Source organism: Fusarium venenatum, assembly GCF_020744135.1.
Source record: "Fusarium venenatum strain MPI-CAGE-CH-0201 chromosome Unknown EDB82scaffold_4, whole genome shotgun sequence".
In the NCBI taxonomy this organism is placed as follows: Eukaryota; Fungi; Ascomycota; class Sordariomycetes; order Hypocreales; family Nectriaceae; genus Fusarium; species Fusarium venenatum.
In genome coordinates this window covers 5,188,557-5,204,279 of record NW_027072132.1, presented here as the reverse complement: position 1 = coordinate 5,204,279, position 15,723 = coordinate 5,188,557, and the positions used below count along the sequence as shown (strand labels likewise).

General features: G+C 48.6%; 3 protein-coding genes and 1 non-coding gene across 4 annotated transcripts; 2 read left to right on the top strand and 2 right to left on the bottom strand.

The window, feature by feature from the left end:
* Positions 1–541: 541 nt before the first annotated feature.
* Positions 542–2,931, bottom strand: EDB82DRAFT_336564 (serine hydroxymethyltransferase). The gene is made up of 4 exons (XM_025738833.2): positions 2,532–2,931; positions 2,419–2,469; positions 1,996–2,360; positions 542–1,930 (listed from the first exon to the last, which is right to left on the bottom strand). The coding sequence occupies exons 1-4, from the start codon at positions 2,577–2,579 to the stop codon at positions 940–942; spliced, it is 1,455 nt and encodes a 484-aa protein (XP_025593554.1). The 5' UTR covers positions 2,580–2,931; the 3' UTR covers positions 542–939.
* Positions 2,932–4,394: 1,463 nt separating this feature from the next.
* On the top strand, positions 4,395–4,501 carry EDB82DRAFT_t308. Its single transcript has one exon. It is a non-coding gene; the product is annotated as a tRNA-Met (tRNA).
* A 4,507-nt stretch (positions 4,502–9,008) lies between these two features.
* Positions 9,009–9,703, bottom strand: EDB82DRAFT_336457 (uncharacterized protein). The gene is made up of 2 exons (XM_065607504.1): positions 9,188–9,703; positions 9,009–9,131 (listed from the first exon to the last, which is right to left on the bottom strand). The coding sequence occupies exons 1-2, from the start codon at positions 9,544–9,546 to the stop codon at positions 9,095–9,097; spliced, it is 396 nt and encodes a 131-aa protein (XP_065463474.1). The 5' UTR covers positions 9,547–9,703; the 3' UTR covers positions 9,009–9,094.
* A 2,141-nt stretch (positions 9,704–11,844) lies between these two features.
* On the top strand, positions 11,845–15,291 carry EDB82DRAFT_562341 (uncharacterized protein; the record flags this gene model as incomplete). The annotated part of the gene is made up of 8 exons (XM_065609766.1): positions 11,845–12,455; positions 12,507–12,710; positions 12,781–12,842; positions 12,903–13,082; positions 13,136–13,228; positions 13,282–13,438; positions 13,494–13,738; positions 13,792–15,291. The coding sequence occupies exons 1-8, from the start codon at positions 12,296–12,298 to the stop codon at positions 15,289–15,291; spliced, it is 2,601 nt and encodes an 866-aa protein (XP_065463473.1). The 5' UTR covers positions 11,845–12,295.
* Positions 15,292–15,723: the final 432 nt, after the last annotated feature.

The following is a 15,723-nucleotide window of genomic DNA, read 5'->3' as shown; positions in this document are numbered from 1 at the left end:
ACCAGTCTCCAACACGGTGTAACATGCGAAGGGACTTGTTCATGGTGGGTTGGTTTGGACAAATCAAAAGCAGACAGGCATGTGGTGGAATGGCTTTCACAATGATTAGCCGGCGTACGGAAGGGCTCTCACGGGATTGGTAATATGGAATGGAGGCACAATCAGTTGATAGGTTAAAAGCTTGTCTATCCGGCTATTGGGACGGATTCTGGAAGGCTGTTGTGCTTCGTATATACGGGTTGCCCTATCGTTATTGTTTTTCTTATTTTCTTTGGACGCGATGTGATGGATGAATGGGAAGACGAATTGTGATGGATGAGATGGTCGGTGTTGGATTGTTGGGGTAGGAATGGGACAAACGATTGGGAAGCAAATACGGAAACGGTCGATGTGCTCACTATCACAACATGTAGGCAAAGTAATAAGCTTTGAACAATAATCCACGGTTCAGAAAAGCCAATACAAATGCGTGATAAAAGTCTAGGCCGAGCGTGACTTTGGTTTCAGATTGTACAGTGCAGAGAGGCAAGGGGCGAAGTCATTTCAGACATTTAACCAGTAGTTGTATTTTAGCTGTCTGCTACCCCCTAACGGAGTACTGTTTCTGGCTTGTCTCCATACCATACCATATAGATATAATATCGAAAAAGTCAGAGAGAAGATAAAATGATCTTCTTGATATCACAATGTAACCCAACTCCCACACCGTCTTTTTCCAGCGGATCCATCTTGTTGAAGGATGCCCACATATCCCGATCTGAAATAAAATCCCTTTACCAAAAAACAAAACTAGGTATTTGCGCCGTGATGAAATGCATGCTTGTTGAACGTTTCGCCATTTGCCTCATCCATGTTAAATGCGTATCAATACTAAGGCATCACATCATGTTGAGGGATGGATAGCCTTTGTAAGAGCAGTAGAATCTAGTGCCAAGCATATTAGATGCTGGCGTCCAGACGCCAACCCTCAACGGGGAGAGGGAAGGCATTGCACCAAGAAGCAATCTCCTTTCGGAAGTCGTTGATCTTCTGGACCTCGCCGCTGGCAACGCGGGCCTTGAAGTCCTTGAGCTTGTTGGCCTCCTTGGGGAGAGCAGCCTGCTCCTCCTTGCAGATCTTGATGGCCTCGTCGATGTACTTGGCGACACGCTCGAACTCCTTCTCACCGAAACCACGAGAAGTCATGGCGGGAGTACCGATACGGATACCGCAAGGGGTAAGGGCGGACTTGTCACCAGGGATGGAGTTCTTGTTGCAAGCAATGTTGATCTGCTCAAGGACAGCCTCAACACGGGCGCCGTCAAGGTTGTGCTGGCGAAGGTCAATGAGGACCATGTGGCTGTCAGTGCCGTCAGAGACGAGCTTGTGGCCGAGGGCCTTGAAGGTGTTCTCCAGGGTCTTGGCGTTGGAAACAACCTTCTCCTGGTAAGACTTGAAGTCGGGGGTGGCAGCCTGCTTCAAAGCAACAGCCAAAGCAGTGATGGTGTGGTTGTGAGGACCACCCTGGTGACCAGGGAAAACGGAGAAGTTGATAGGGTTCTCAAGGTCGTAGAGGGTCTCCTTGCCGGTCTTGGCGTCGACGGAGCGGACACCCTTACGGAAGAAGATCATGGCACCACGGGGGCCACGGAGAGACTTGTGGGTGGTGGTGGTGACGATATCAGCGTACTTGAAGGGGGTAGGAATAACCTCAGCGGCGATAAGACCAGAGATGTGAGCCATATCAACAACGAGGTATGCACCGACGGAGTCGGCGATCTTGCGCATGCGCTCGTAGTCGATGAGACGGCAGTAGGCAGAGGTACCGGCAACCAAGACCTTAGGGCGGTAGAGGATAGCGTTCTTCTGGAGGGTGTCGTAGTCAATGATACCAGTGTCAAGGTCGACACGGTAGGGCATGGTCTCGAAGTAAGTAGAGACAGCAGAGATCCTGTTATTGGTGGTTAGCAAACTGTGTATTCGAGATTATAGCTGAACTTGGCTCTGCAAACTCACTTCCTGGCGGGCGTTTGGTAACCGTGGCTAAGATGGCCACCGTGGGGAAGGTCAAGACCCATGAGACGACCGTGAGGAGGCATGATAGCCTGGTAGACCTGGAGGTTGGCGGGAGATCCAGAAAGGCACTGAACGTTGACACCCCACTTCTCAGAGTCGAGGTGGAAGGCCTCAAGGGCACGACGCTGGCAGAGAAGCTCGATCTGGTCGATGTGCTGGTTACCACCATAGTAACGAGCACCGGGGTAACCCTCAGAGTACTTGTTGGACATGGGGGAACCAAGGGCATCGAAGACGGCACGGGAGGTGATGTTCTCGGAGGCGATGAGGACGATAGACTCGCGCTGGCGCTGGATCTCATCCTTCTGTGATGGGTGTAAGTGACTGCTAGTGGTTCAAGGCACTCAATTGAGCACAACGTACCATGATGGAGGCGACCTCAGGGTCGGAGTCAAGGAGAGACTTCTCGAGCATCTGAACAAGTGTGAGTCAATAGATCTGGCAATTCCCTCGAGGGTGACGGCAGGGGAGCTTACCTCCTTGTGCGACTCGGAGAGCGCATACTCGGCGTTTGTGGGAGACATTGTGAAGTTTGTTTGATGTATATGTGATAAGAAACAAGTGATATGTTCCTTTAGAGGTGGATGAATGAGTGAGGAAGAAGAGGGAAAGGGAAAAGCATGTGGGAGGGAACGGATAGAAGTAGGTAATAAGTAGTAGCTGGGCTGGGCTGACTGTCAAGGTCCCTCTTTCCTGGAGTGATCAACCAAAGAAAATTTTGCCTTTCTGTTGCTGTACGGGTTCCGAAGACGGCCACCAGAAGGTACAAGGGAGGAGCTAAGGCTAGCGGCTGCGGCAAAAAAGCTCACCTGTGCCGAGAACCAACCTTAGGCTGAGCCTCAAAGGGTGAATGAGGGTGAGTTGGCGGGGTCAAGGTTGCGATTTTTGGAGGTGCGGGGTACTTTCATTGGTGGTTTTGTATGAACGTGCTAAAAACTCTATGAGTCTAGGTACCCATTCTTCCGTGGATCCATGCTCGTCATTGGCCTTTGATCTCCACTTATTGATTGAGCTGGGACAGTGTGGTGCTACCCTGAAGGCCGATTCATGGAACATGATCTTCTTGTTCCTTTTTTGCCTCTTTTTCTTTTGCCATGACTCTTGAACCTTTCAATCCAAATGATCTAAATTCTAAAGTGTGGCCAATGTTTCGATTGTATGAATCGTAGATAATGCTAGATCAATTGACTGGAGATACCCGATGGTAGAGTAACAATGGTACACTGCACATCGAATGATTGCTTGCTTCCATGTAAGTGGTCCAGTGACTCAGCGCGCTCTGCACCATTCCCTGCACTATCCGAATCACCTCCATCAGCAGTCAATCCAGTACCCAAACATGATGTCTATGAACACCGAAATATTATGAAATACCGAAATACGACAAAACTCCGTTTACACTTTGACGAATTCTCCCGATGTTTTGGTGATGCTCGCGGCGAGACCTCCCGCAAAACCCGATCACGTTTCTCAAACTTCAGCACGAAGCGGCCTGCGTGAAGAGACAACGTCTAGATATAAAAGGAATAGAGTTTCAAGATCTATCCAGTTCCATGGTACCCAGATAATTACAGATCAACCACACGATATCTCATTCTCATCAGATTTGCCAAGAGAAATCTCTTCTTGTAGACTGTTAGATTTGCCCTCCGCCATCGAATTGGGCTACTAGCTCACGCAGCGATGTCGGTGTGGCTCAGTTGGTTAGAGCGTTGGTCTCATAATTCATCGGTTTCAGATTGAATTGACTTGGTTAAACATCAGGGTCATCCAAAGGTCGAGAGTGAGCCTCTCCACCAACATTTCCTTTTGCTGTGTCAGATTTGTTTATGGCGATCATGTTTTCTATGTGGTGATATTCTCCGAAGTCCCACTTGAGAAAACCATGGAGAACGTCGCCACAACAGACTCCAAGTTAGGTATCCACCATCAGGGTATCAGAAAAGTTGGCCGCTGGAAGCTTGAGGGACGAAATTAGTAGGCCAGTTTGTGCTACTTAGGCCACACTTCTTAGACTACTTATTTTTGTACCCTAAGACTTAGAAGGTCAACTTTTCTGTTACCCAGTAGTCCACATAGCTACAACATCAATTGTAATGGGGCTACTATTTAGCCTAAGACTTGAGACTATCTATAAATGCTCTTCCTTTTTGAATTGTTGCAATGCGATTTATCAGGTTAGCCTGGTTGAGGTTGTTGTTATCTCATAGATAGCTGATTGATATTGGTATAATCGAGTATTGTCCCTGCTAGGCAGATTTGCAGTCTATACTTCTTAGTTTCCAAATTCACCCCGCCTGCTACCAAGAAATCAGACTCAGTCTGGATAACTTAGTCGTGTCGGTGTGGCTCAGTTGGTTAGAGCGTTGGTCTCATATGTTTCGATGTGACTTGGTTAAACGCCAGGGTAATCCAAAGGTCGAGAGTTCGAGCCTCTCCACCGACATTTTCTTTTTGCAACTTTTAACACTATCTTATCTTTTTGCCTTCTCGAAGAGGCCCCAAGAGTTGTCATTGACTACTTGTTGATTCGTTATAAAGTTCAAGGCGGTCATACTGGAGTGATATGTATTGAGCTTGGAAGTGTAAATCTCCCTTTTTGAGAGTAATTAGTTGAGATATGTAACGGTAATTATATCAAATTTTGTTGTATAAAACCAAAACTCCATTCTTCATGACCTCATTCTAGCAAAACAGTTACCAACGAGGTGTCTACAGTAAAGAATTTCTCGAGTGTGATTTGGCCCATCACTTACTGCTCGGATTGTTGGCCTAGGCCGCTATCCAAATGCGCACCCACCCTGTCTTCCTTTGCGAAGATACTGTCACAAATAATAAATACTAAGCATGCTCGATCATATCCATGGATGGCTCCTGATCTCTTTAATAATAGGATATTTGTCTTATTGACTTGCTTCTATATACTGCCAGTGTACAGAAAGCGCAGCTCTTCCTCTGGCCCTGAGGACCAAATCGTTTTTATATGAGCCCTGCAGAATTTGATAACCTGGTACAGGTACGTTATTGAAGGCCGTCGTTATGCTCAAGACAACATACTTTTATAAGTGAGCGCAACTCTGTGGTCTGGTTGGTAAACTTAACAGAGCTCAGAAAAGTTGCGCTATACTCATGACAAGTCAGATGTTGTATGTTCTGGAAAAAGGACACAACTCAACATATAATTCCACATGCGACGCTGAGTTCATTATTACAGTTTCGTGAAAACCAAGTGCCAGCAGATGCCTCTTAATATACAAAATCGATAGTACAACCTGGGATTGGCCACCAAATCATCAGCGCCAACCAGCGCTCATCAACAGGGCTACTTACCTGTTGTTAACAGAGAAACTCACAATTAGATCGAATACCAGAATCTCAGCCAGTAGATGGACCGGCGTTCATGTTTCACCACACCACGCTTGCTCCCCTCTTCAGCCTCAGGATAATCGCAATTGTTTGTTCCACGACTGTGGGCCACGGCACCAAGTCAACATGACTGTGGCCAGGCGGCTTTACTTGCAGGTGAGACAGACGGACAGTATGCGCTTCTCACTTGGTGTATGTGCAACAAGTGAGGCAAGGGAGTTTGGCTTTCTCTGGTGTGGTATTGTGCTGCGCTGTGTGTAGCTAGTGAGCCAGGGAGTTCTTTCATCCTGACTCGAGGGACGCTCAGGTAACAATTGATTGTGGCGCGTGATATTTATGTAGGACTTGGTATTCGTGGTCGGAATGTGACTGACACTTGATGGCACAGCAGTTGACAATATGAGACCCTGCTAATCCAGGACGGGATAATAACAGTCTTGTTCCAGGGACCGACTGCCACTGTCTCAAGCGGGTGGTGGCCCGACATAACAAGCGATTTGACTGCGCTAAACTGAAACCTTGTCGAATGTCATTCTAGAAGAACTGAGTTCTGGGAATTGGTATGACTAACGAAGTGTTGTTGCCCTTTAGTCAGGTTTCTCTTGGCTCTGCTGAACTTGTTTAACCAAGCGTGCCAACTAACAACACATAAGTTCAGGTATATATTACCATTTATTAGTGGAAATAACAATATGTTCGTTTCAGATATAGGTACCCAGGCTACGATGCGAATAGCAACAACGTAAGTGAGATGCTATTGGCAGCATGTTCGTAGCGGAGATCACATGACTCTGCATGCTTCCATTGAACCTCAAGGGTTAAAGAGAGATTAGGTGCTCTGATGCTAGTGCTAGTGCTCCCTGAAGTCCACTCTAATTAGGAGGTACGTACAGAGAGCGTCGAAGACCCAGGCAAGACCCTCATCTCGTAGTGGGTCGGTAGTTGGCGTGTGGAATTGATTCCCTATAATTCCATCGGGTTGTCAGGTTTACGTTAGCCGCAGCGGACCCCTTATCCTTGAAGAGTTCTGGAGCCGAGTCGGTAATAAACGGATCTAGGACCGCTTGGTTTTGATATCCACGTAATTCAGTCGAAGGAAGCTTCAGCATCGCCAAAGACTCACAGCACTCGATTCCTTCTATTCAGAGTAGATATTTATATAACAAGGACTATAAAATGGATGGAATTAGATGTCAGGGGACAAATAGGACCAGGGGTAGAGGCCTGATCCAAGAACAGCAGCTGGCGCGATCTGTAGGTGGAGAGAGATAATACTACTATGTAAAGATAGATCCTAGGCAACCCGGCTTAAATAAACGGTCTCGTCTGGTTTCCCTGCAGTTTACCCCCGTATCCTGCAGGGCTTGAGCAGACTAACGAGCAGCTATATTGTAAATATAGCCATAAGATAAATATTAGGGTCATGACCATGAACCAGACTATACTATAAATGCTGTCACTTTTTAATCGATCATGATTAGAAACGTTAGCTTCTGTTGAAGACATGATAATTGCTTTCTTTTTCTCTCTTTGGTTCTCCAAGAACGGTCAAAAACCTAATCCTTCAACTGCCAATTCAAAGCTCCACATCCACAACCAATCTTGGCCAATATTTCCGGTTAACGAGTGGCCTGCGGAGGTTCGGACCGGAGCGAATTGGCTCCCTCTCACTTCGTGCGAGATGTTTATTTATGCCATGGTAAGTGATCGATGCGATGCTCCATTACGAACTGGTGACGGGATATTCGCAGAACCCTGGGTGTCAAATCTGACACATGCCAAGACAGTGCAATTCGCGGTAGCCCTTCTGCTAGGGATTGGGCTCACAAAATACGAAGCGCAGGCAACAAAGCAGAAAAAGTAAAAATGAAAGAACAAAGCAAAGTGTAGCAGACTATATTCTGCATCGATGAGCGTTGTAATGGTGTCGTGCGCGCGGCACAGTGCAGGCAGGGTTGGTCTGGAGCTGTTCCAAGTCAACTTTACGGAGGTGTGAACGAGAGCTGGAGGCTGGAGGCTGTAGCCGCTGTACCTACTCTACCCTGCACGAGTACATGTAAGGTCTCTGTCTGTTTGTACATAGGTACTGTAGATCCCTCCATCGGCAAACGCTCTTCAATCTGGGCAGCCCAGGAGATCGTGATGGCATGCGAAAAGCGCTTGTGTCACTATCATGGTCACGGTAGCTGTACAACGTTCGGAGAACGGCAGTAAGAGCTGGGTCTGGCTCCAAGATGCTGGCTTGCTTAATTGAAAGAGTATGCATGTAGCCTTGTTTAGGAAGATGCAACTTAATACTGGATGCTGTGCTATATGTCGTACTCAAATAGCCCTCGAGTCTGGTATTTTTGACAGTTCTCGTTATGGTAATAAGCAGCCTGACGTTTTACCATACAGCTACTAATGTTATCGACAGAGATACATGCTCAACCATCATAACACCTTTGTGTGTCGTGTCACGCAGCTCCCAGTACGATATGATCCCATGCAGAATGGGATCTGGTTTGTTTGGATATGTATTGTATGTACGTGGTAGTAATCGGCATGTAGTTATACCGCGTATATAAAAGTGTATGTGGAATGAGGTTGTGTGAATACCACGATGTCGAAATTTACCTGGTACTGCGCGAGCTAGGGTACCCTTGAGATCGTATACTATATATCAGACAACCCATCAACCACCTATCCGTAGAATATTTCAAATTTTGATGACAACGATGATGTATCAAAGGGTTTGGTGGTTGACTAAAATCAGGCACCCAAGTTAAGCTTCAGGGTATTTCAGCACGGTTGGCTGGAGAGACAAAGCCTTTGTTGGCCACAGTCACCATTTAACTTTGTATTAACGGCTGTGCGATATACTTTTGTATTTTTGAATGAATAATATTGAGGGACATCTGCCAGACGACACAGATAAGGGGTTTTTGTTAGGTCAGCAGTTGAAGCTCTATGGGTTTCTAACTAAATCTATCAACTACAGTACCTGTCCACCATTCGACATGCAAGCCACTGACAAAAGCTTCAATTCTAACTGCCAGACTCATCGAATGCAGTGAGCTTCAGTTGAGATCTATAAGAAAGAGTTAGTTAATAGGTACGTACAGTTACGATTGTCTTACCTAACTATTCCTCCCAACCCCTGCCTTTTCAATTCCATTTCCCCCAGGCGAGAGGAGAAGAAAAAAAAACACTGCAGGCTGGCCGATGCACCATCCATCATCGTCATCTCTTGTTCCCATTTTTTCTCCACTGCACAGCTTCTGGCTTCTGCTTCTTCAACCCCCCGGCAAACTACAAGACACACGCCCCCTCGTCTTCTTTCCCCCGGGGAGCTGTCTCTCACCCCTTACTGTTAGGATGTCCCACCTTTTCTTGTCATCTCCCGTCCCCCATCTGCATCGTCACGCCCAGGCCAAACTCAGACAGCCCCAGCTTAGTTGGACTAGAGACAAGCCCTGACCTGGACCAGAGACAGGGACCCATCGTTGATCCTATCACTTGAATTGCTTTGCTACCCGTGGATACCCAGATACCCTGGGTTAATTTTGCCAATAAACGAGCCTCACCTAATTATCCTACTCTGGGCCAGTCTCTTTGCTACCTTCTGTTTTCTGCTGGTCACTAAAATCGTCCATCCCACAATACGGAACAGTGCTGTTTTGAACGGCAACTATCATTCCCGGTTGGCTGATACTGAAAGCTCACTCCTTCTACGAAATGACAAACATGAGAAGGAAAGACTTCTCTGACAACCATTCTCACTTACCTGTATCTTTGTAACCTCATCTCCCAACGTAAATAAACTTGAGTGTTCCAACAAGGCTTCTCGGGTGCATCCCCAGACCGCCCACCAAACACCAACAAGCGTGCTGCAGTGAATTGCATCACCTCACCTAATCCGACCACATAAAAGTAGCGGAGAAGCTGTACGCCTACCGATTGGCTTCTATAGTATCTGTCCAATTCCCTATTGTTTCGGGCTAGACAGCCCAGCACGCCCAGCCCAGCCAGGCAGAGGAGCATAACCCAACCTAACCCAAGCACCAAGCACCAAGCACTTTGACTGTTCCCCTTTTTTAGCAACGTCCGCCCTGCGCGTGCGGCTGAACCTACGACGGACCGCATTGGCCTTCTTTTCTTCCTTCGACCCTAGGAGATCCCGTGATGCTGGCTTTCGCTTGTTGTGACGAGCACAGCTGAGAATTTTTCTGTCTGGATAGGCTTGAATTGACGTCGACACCGTCTAGAAGCCCATGGCTTGTAGCTCTTATCGATCGGGAGCAATGTCTTGTAACGGTCTCCATCTTGACAAAGTTTGCCTACGAGACTGCAGCGGAGAGAACCTAATCTCGGATATAAGGTTATAAGTATGTATGTATATGTAGGCTATGACCAGTTGAACAATTAAAAGACTAGATTTCCCCGTATCAGCACATATGTCACATCACATTGTGTTGGCTGTTGGCTTGGTTGGGGACAGGTGCGTAGGTCATTGTAAAAGTTCCCGTCAGAAGGTGACAGGGCAATGGAATGGCGCTATAAATTCTCGGGAACCCCCTTTTCCCTTCCCGCTCGGTCGCTTGCTCGTTTGTTTCTCTGAGATGGTTTAGGGCGATGGTGGCCCCCCCTCCCCTAGGTCCCATCCCACTCATCAGGGCCAGGCCGTTTCGGAGCATGGCATGGACTCGGCTTGTTTTAGTTCTTAGTAGTTCTGATTGCTGACTGTACACACAAAAGAGAATGGCTCGAAACACGTGGATGGCTTCCGGAACAGCTTAGCGGCGACTCCGGCGAGCGGTGAAAAGATTTGCCATTCCTGTTTCCTGGTCGAGCCACCACCGCCTCGATCTGGAGAGCCACAGTGTCATCCAGCCTCCTCCTGGGTGCATCATCATCATCTCTCAACGGGGATTGTGCCGTAGTCACACAGCTCGTTTGTTCCTCGTCCCCATTATATCTCCTGGTCACTATTTCTCGTTTATCTGTATCTGATACATAGTAGGCTGGTACTTGATGATATCACGTATGTGAGTGCTTACTTATTGGACCTCCTTTATACACTACTCTTTTCTTCATGGTCTAGCGGTATTATAATCATCTGCTTCATGTCGCTTCTTGGTATCATCCGAAAGGAACACTGTCCTGAACCCATAACTAGTTGTTTCCATCAGGAACAGCAAATGTAGATCGAAGTCTCCATTGCGTCGTTATAACCCCATCAATCTGTTGCCGCTGTCTCACCTCCATCCCTAACCTCAATTGTCATACACTGACAGGGCAGCATCAACTATCACAGTACGTACCTCGGCGAGCATCTTGTCACACATTTCAGATGCGCCACATAGATGGGGGACGTGCGTGCGTTGCTGGATTTAATCGGTATCGCTTCGCTTGGCACCCCCGAGATGAACACCACACCACCGTAGCATCGGTGCGTGCGTGCGCGACTTTGCTCGCTTCTTGTCAGTTGCTGGCATGTTTGTTGACAGCCCTTCTGTCAGTCAGTCCCACGCATGCTGCAACATCTGACAACACCAAAATTCTAGCTCTGCCACAGGACAGGAGTATAACTCTCTACCGCCCTGACAGCTCGACTAAACGAAACGTTATTAATGGGTACAGTAACCTTTTTCATACTGAACCCTCTTTATGACGTTTGTTCACCCGCCCCCCTCTGCGATCAGCATCAAAATGTACCGAAAAGTGTTACAGCCAGCCGCGATCCAAGAGGCTGAATAATTATAACATTACCAGCGAAGAGGGATGCGTAAAATATATTGGACGAAAATAAGATGGGATGGTAACTGAAACTTTGAGTGAGGAAATAAGACAATTAATTCAGCATGGTAAAAAAAACAACAGAATCTTACACCTGATTTCGTCGATCACTACCGCTGTAGAGTTGCTCGTGAGTCTTGGGGCGGAGCGGAGGCTCTGAATGCCTCCTTCGGTTGAAGCTTGCGGAACGCGCCACTGATCCGTCGCAGATGCCAGACTGCAGTGGAAGACAGGGACCTTGATGCTCCATAATTATCTCATACAGACAGACCTTACCTTAATGGAACTGCAAGGTGCTTGTAGGCCGGCAAGGAAAGACCCAGGGCAGAGTAGGTACGTACTCGATGTGGGACGTGCCTTTACATAAACCGCCGCCACCAGTGAAGGTTGCCCTGGCCCTGTAGCGTAGCCCAGTGGAGGGTGTGATTTGCCGGGTACAGCATCGGAAACTGAGAGTCTGAGTCTGAGGTGTGAGTTAACCTTGAGCGCGCGTGCGTTGAGTTGGGTGTGGGGCGTGCGAGTGTTAGAGTCCAGTCAGTGTGAGTGGGTTTTATGCCCCATTCCACTCTACGCCGGCCGTGCGCTTAATATGCCCGCTACTCGTGGGTTAGGTGAGTTTGGATCAATCGGTTTGGTTTGCTTTCACGTCCTTTCTCCCCATCCCATCACATCCTGTCTGTACTCCTCACTTTCTTCACCTGCAACGCATTCCATGCCCGCGAAAGGCCTCATCCGTCGCGCCTTGGGTTTGTCTTGTATATCTTCACCAAACCACTAATAACTTATACACCCCGAATTGACCATTCCCTGCATAAGCTTGTTATTTCGTCGGCCCATCCTTAGCTGCGGCTCTGTCGTCGCCGTTTATTTCGCCATCTCGCCCTTGTTACCCGTCGGGTCGGCTGGTGCAGTGACCGTTATCATCAACCCATCACGAATCTTTCGAGCAGCAGCAACTGCATCCGTCGCTCAGCTTCTGATTCACGACCGCGAAGCGCTCTAAGCTTCTGCTATTAATTCGACTTCGCGTCTGTCGCACATCGGCTGTCGACCCCCTGCTGTAGCAGCTCCATCACCGCTTGAAGTGCCCACCAACATGGCGAACCATCACGCGTCGCCAACCATGATGCAAATGCAGCAGCATCAAGGCCAGGTGCCCCCACCGCCACCACCTCCTCCGCCTGGAGTCCAGCCTGCACACTTTGCGCCGTCACATCAGATCGCTGCTATGAATGAGGCTGTGTGGTTGCAGATAGGTTAGTTGTCGCGTCGCGTTCGCAAACCAACATGAACTGACATGCATTTAGGGAGCTACTCTGAAGTCCTGCGCAACCCAGACGAGGCTATGCAAGCTTACGAGCGCGCGCTTCAGGCCAACCCGAATTCGACACAGGCCATGAACGCAATTGGTGTTTTGCTCAAGGGTCGCGAAGCTTTTGAGAAGGCATTAGAATTCTTCCGCGCTATTGTGCAGCTGGACCAGAACAATGGTGAAGCCTGGGGCAACCTAGGTATGTGCGTTGACTCGATGCGACGGTGCAGCACTGACTGGCGTTTTAGGACACTGTTACTTGATGACAGAAAATCTACAAAAGGCCTACGACGCATACCAACAGGCATTGGTAAACCTGAGGGACCCCAAGGTAAGGATGAAAATCTGTAACTCGATGGATGAGAAAGTAGTCACTGATCGCGTAACTTAGGACCCCATGCTTTGGTATGGCATCGGCATATTGTATGACCGCTATGGAAGTTATGATTACGCCGAGGAGGCTTTCTCTCAAGTCATGAACATCCAGCCCGATTTCGAAAAGGCCAACGAGATTTACTTCCGACTCGGCATAATATACAAGCAACAGAACAAGTGGAATCAAAGTCTAGACGTAAGTTTCCTTGTCTCGTGCCCACTTTTGATGCGCGCGGCTCACACATATAGTGTTTTAAATACATCGTCAATTCTCCCCCCGGACCTTTGACTCAAGAGGACATTTGGTTTCAAATTGGCCACGTCCACGAACAACAAAAAGATGTAAGTAACAAATTGTGTTGGCCATTGCTGTGCCATATCTAACCCGACCCTAGTTCGATAGTGCCAAGGCGGCTTATCAGCGTGTGCTGGACCACTCCCCGAACCATGCCAAGGTTCTTCAGCAGCTTGGATGGCTACATCACCAGCAAAGCAACACGTATGAGAGCCAAGATCGCGCAATTCAATACCTGGAGAAATCGGTTAATGCAGGTACGATATATCACTCCAATTCATCCATCACTGATTATACTAACATGCAGATTAGATAATCAGGATGCGCAGAGTTGGTATCTCCTAGGTCGATGCTACATGTCTCAACAAAAGTATCCTAAAGCATATGAGGCATATCAACAAGCCGTGTACAGAGATGGAAAGAACCCGACTTTCTGGTGCTCCATCGGTGTGCTTTACTACCAGATCAACCAGTACAGAGATGCTCTCGACGCTTATTCCAGGGCTATAAGACTGAACCCTTACATCTCTGAGGTTTGGTATGATCTTGGAACATTGGTATGTCTTCATGTATAATTGTTTATCTTGTGCCGTTTGTTAACCTGTTCCAGTATGAAAGCTGCAATAACCAAATCACTGATGCTTTGGATGCCTACCAACGAGCAGCTGAGCTTGATCCTAACAACCCCCACATCAAGGCAAGACTACAGCTTCTTCGCTCTGGTGGCACAAACGGAGGCCCTCCCCCTGCTGCTCCCCAACCCGCTGATGTTCACCCTCAAGCTTACCAGGCGGCTGGCCCCGTTGGTCCTCAATGGGGAGGATCGACCCAACAGCCACCGGCGGCTGGTCCACCACCACCACCACAAGGCCCAGGAGAGAACTGGGCGGGTAGACTCTCCAACATCAACCCCCCGCCTCAGCCACCAAACCCCTATGAAGCCCGAGGTGGTGAACAATTCCGTGGAGGACCAGCACCACCATTGCGGCAACCAAGCCCTCAACAAGAGCAGCTTCGTCAACCTTACAACGATCCTAGCCGAGGCGGCCCACGCCGTGGCCAAACTCCTCCTCCCCCTCCTGGCCACCAGTACTCCCAACCGCCTCATGCTCCCCCTCAGGCTCAACCTTCTGCTCCACCCTCGGAGCGTCGCGTCGCAAACCCTAGTTGGGTTGGAGCAGCACCCTCAGCATCGGCATCAGCACCTCCATCGAACAACATCAACGGTCCTAACGGTATGGCACCTTTCCGACCAACCAACAGCCCTCGCCCTGATGGCCGACCCGTTCATGACAACCGCATGCCTTCACCGAAGTCAGCATATCCTCAGCATCAGGCACCTCCACTATATAATCAGCACCCCGAGATGTCTACCCCCGGAAACGAGAATGGACCCTCAGGACCTGCCGGCCCACCTGGACCACCACCACCACCCCCGCCTGCTGTGGCTGAGGCTGCTATGCAGAGGATGGATGATAGGCCGCCTTCAGTTGGACCCAAGAGGATGCGAGAGTGGGAGGAGGAATCTACTGCCAAGAAGCAGGCCAACGAAGAGAACCGGGTTCGCCTTGATGACGTTCGTCACCGAAGGATGTCTTCACCTCCTCGCGAATACCGCCGCAACTCGTCTGAAGCCCGACGTCCTGAGGATGCTCGCCGGCCTGAAGAGCCACGTCGTGAAGAGCCTCGCCGACCCGAATCAGCTCCTCGTCATGCCCCCGAGAGCTATCATCCTTCCGATGCTGCTCATCACCCCCCCAGCCATACTTCTGGTCCTAGCCATCTGCCTCCAATGCAGCAAGGACCTCCAACTCCCATGTCCGGAGTCGTTCACGAGAAGCCTCCAGTTGTGGCAACTCCTAAGGAGGAGCGCCCACCTAGTCTTGAGCATGCCCCTCCTGTTCGCGCAGCCCCTACTTCTGAGCCTGAAAGAGCAGCCAGGAAGATGGAAGTTGATGAGGACTACGACGACAGTGGAGAAGATGAGAAGAAGACCACTACCATTGTCACCAATGGCTCTGCTCCTGGCTCCGCAGCTGGAGACGCCAAGACATCAACTCCTGCTAACGCTGGTGTAAACGGAATTTCCGCCGCCCCAAAAGTTGAATGAGTTATAATTTGACTTGCTACTTGTTCGTCATGAGTTGAAGACTTTTTTTTACCTGCGCCGTCCAGTCTTGTGTTTTTCATGTATACCACCACCATTTCTACTACCGGGGGCATGGGTTTCTTTTGTGCGGTTGGAGAGGCTTGAGAGACGATTCAAAACCGAGGGTCATGCCGGGGTTATGGTCTTTTATTGTTTATTTTGGCTACGACGTCACCGGCGAACAAGATCATTATGCACATTTAATTTCCTAACTCGAATCAATAAAAACTCAGTTGTATCCATCTCTACTCTCACTGGACTTGTTAATATGCTAAAGAATTACGCGTGAAAATCTGCAAATCTTGTTATTGATTCGTGAGGGCTCAAATTTGATAAAGGGTGATTTTGGCTTAAAAAGAAACGTCTATAGGTAGTTAAAAAATAGTTTAGCAA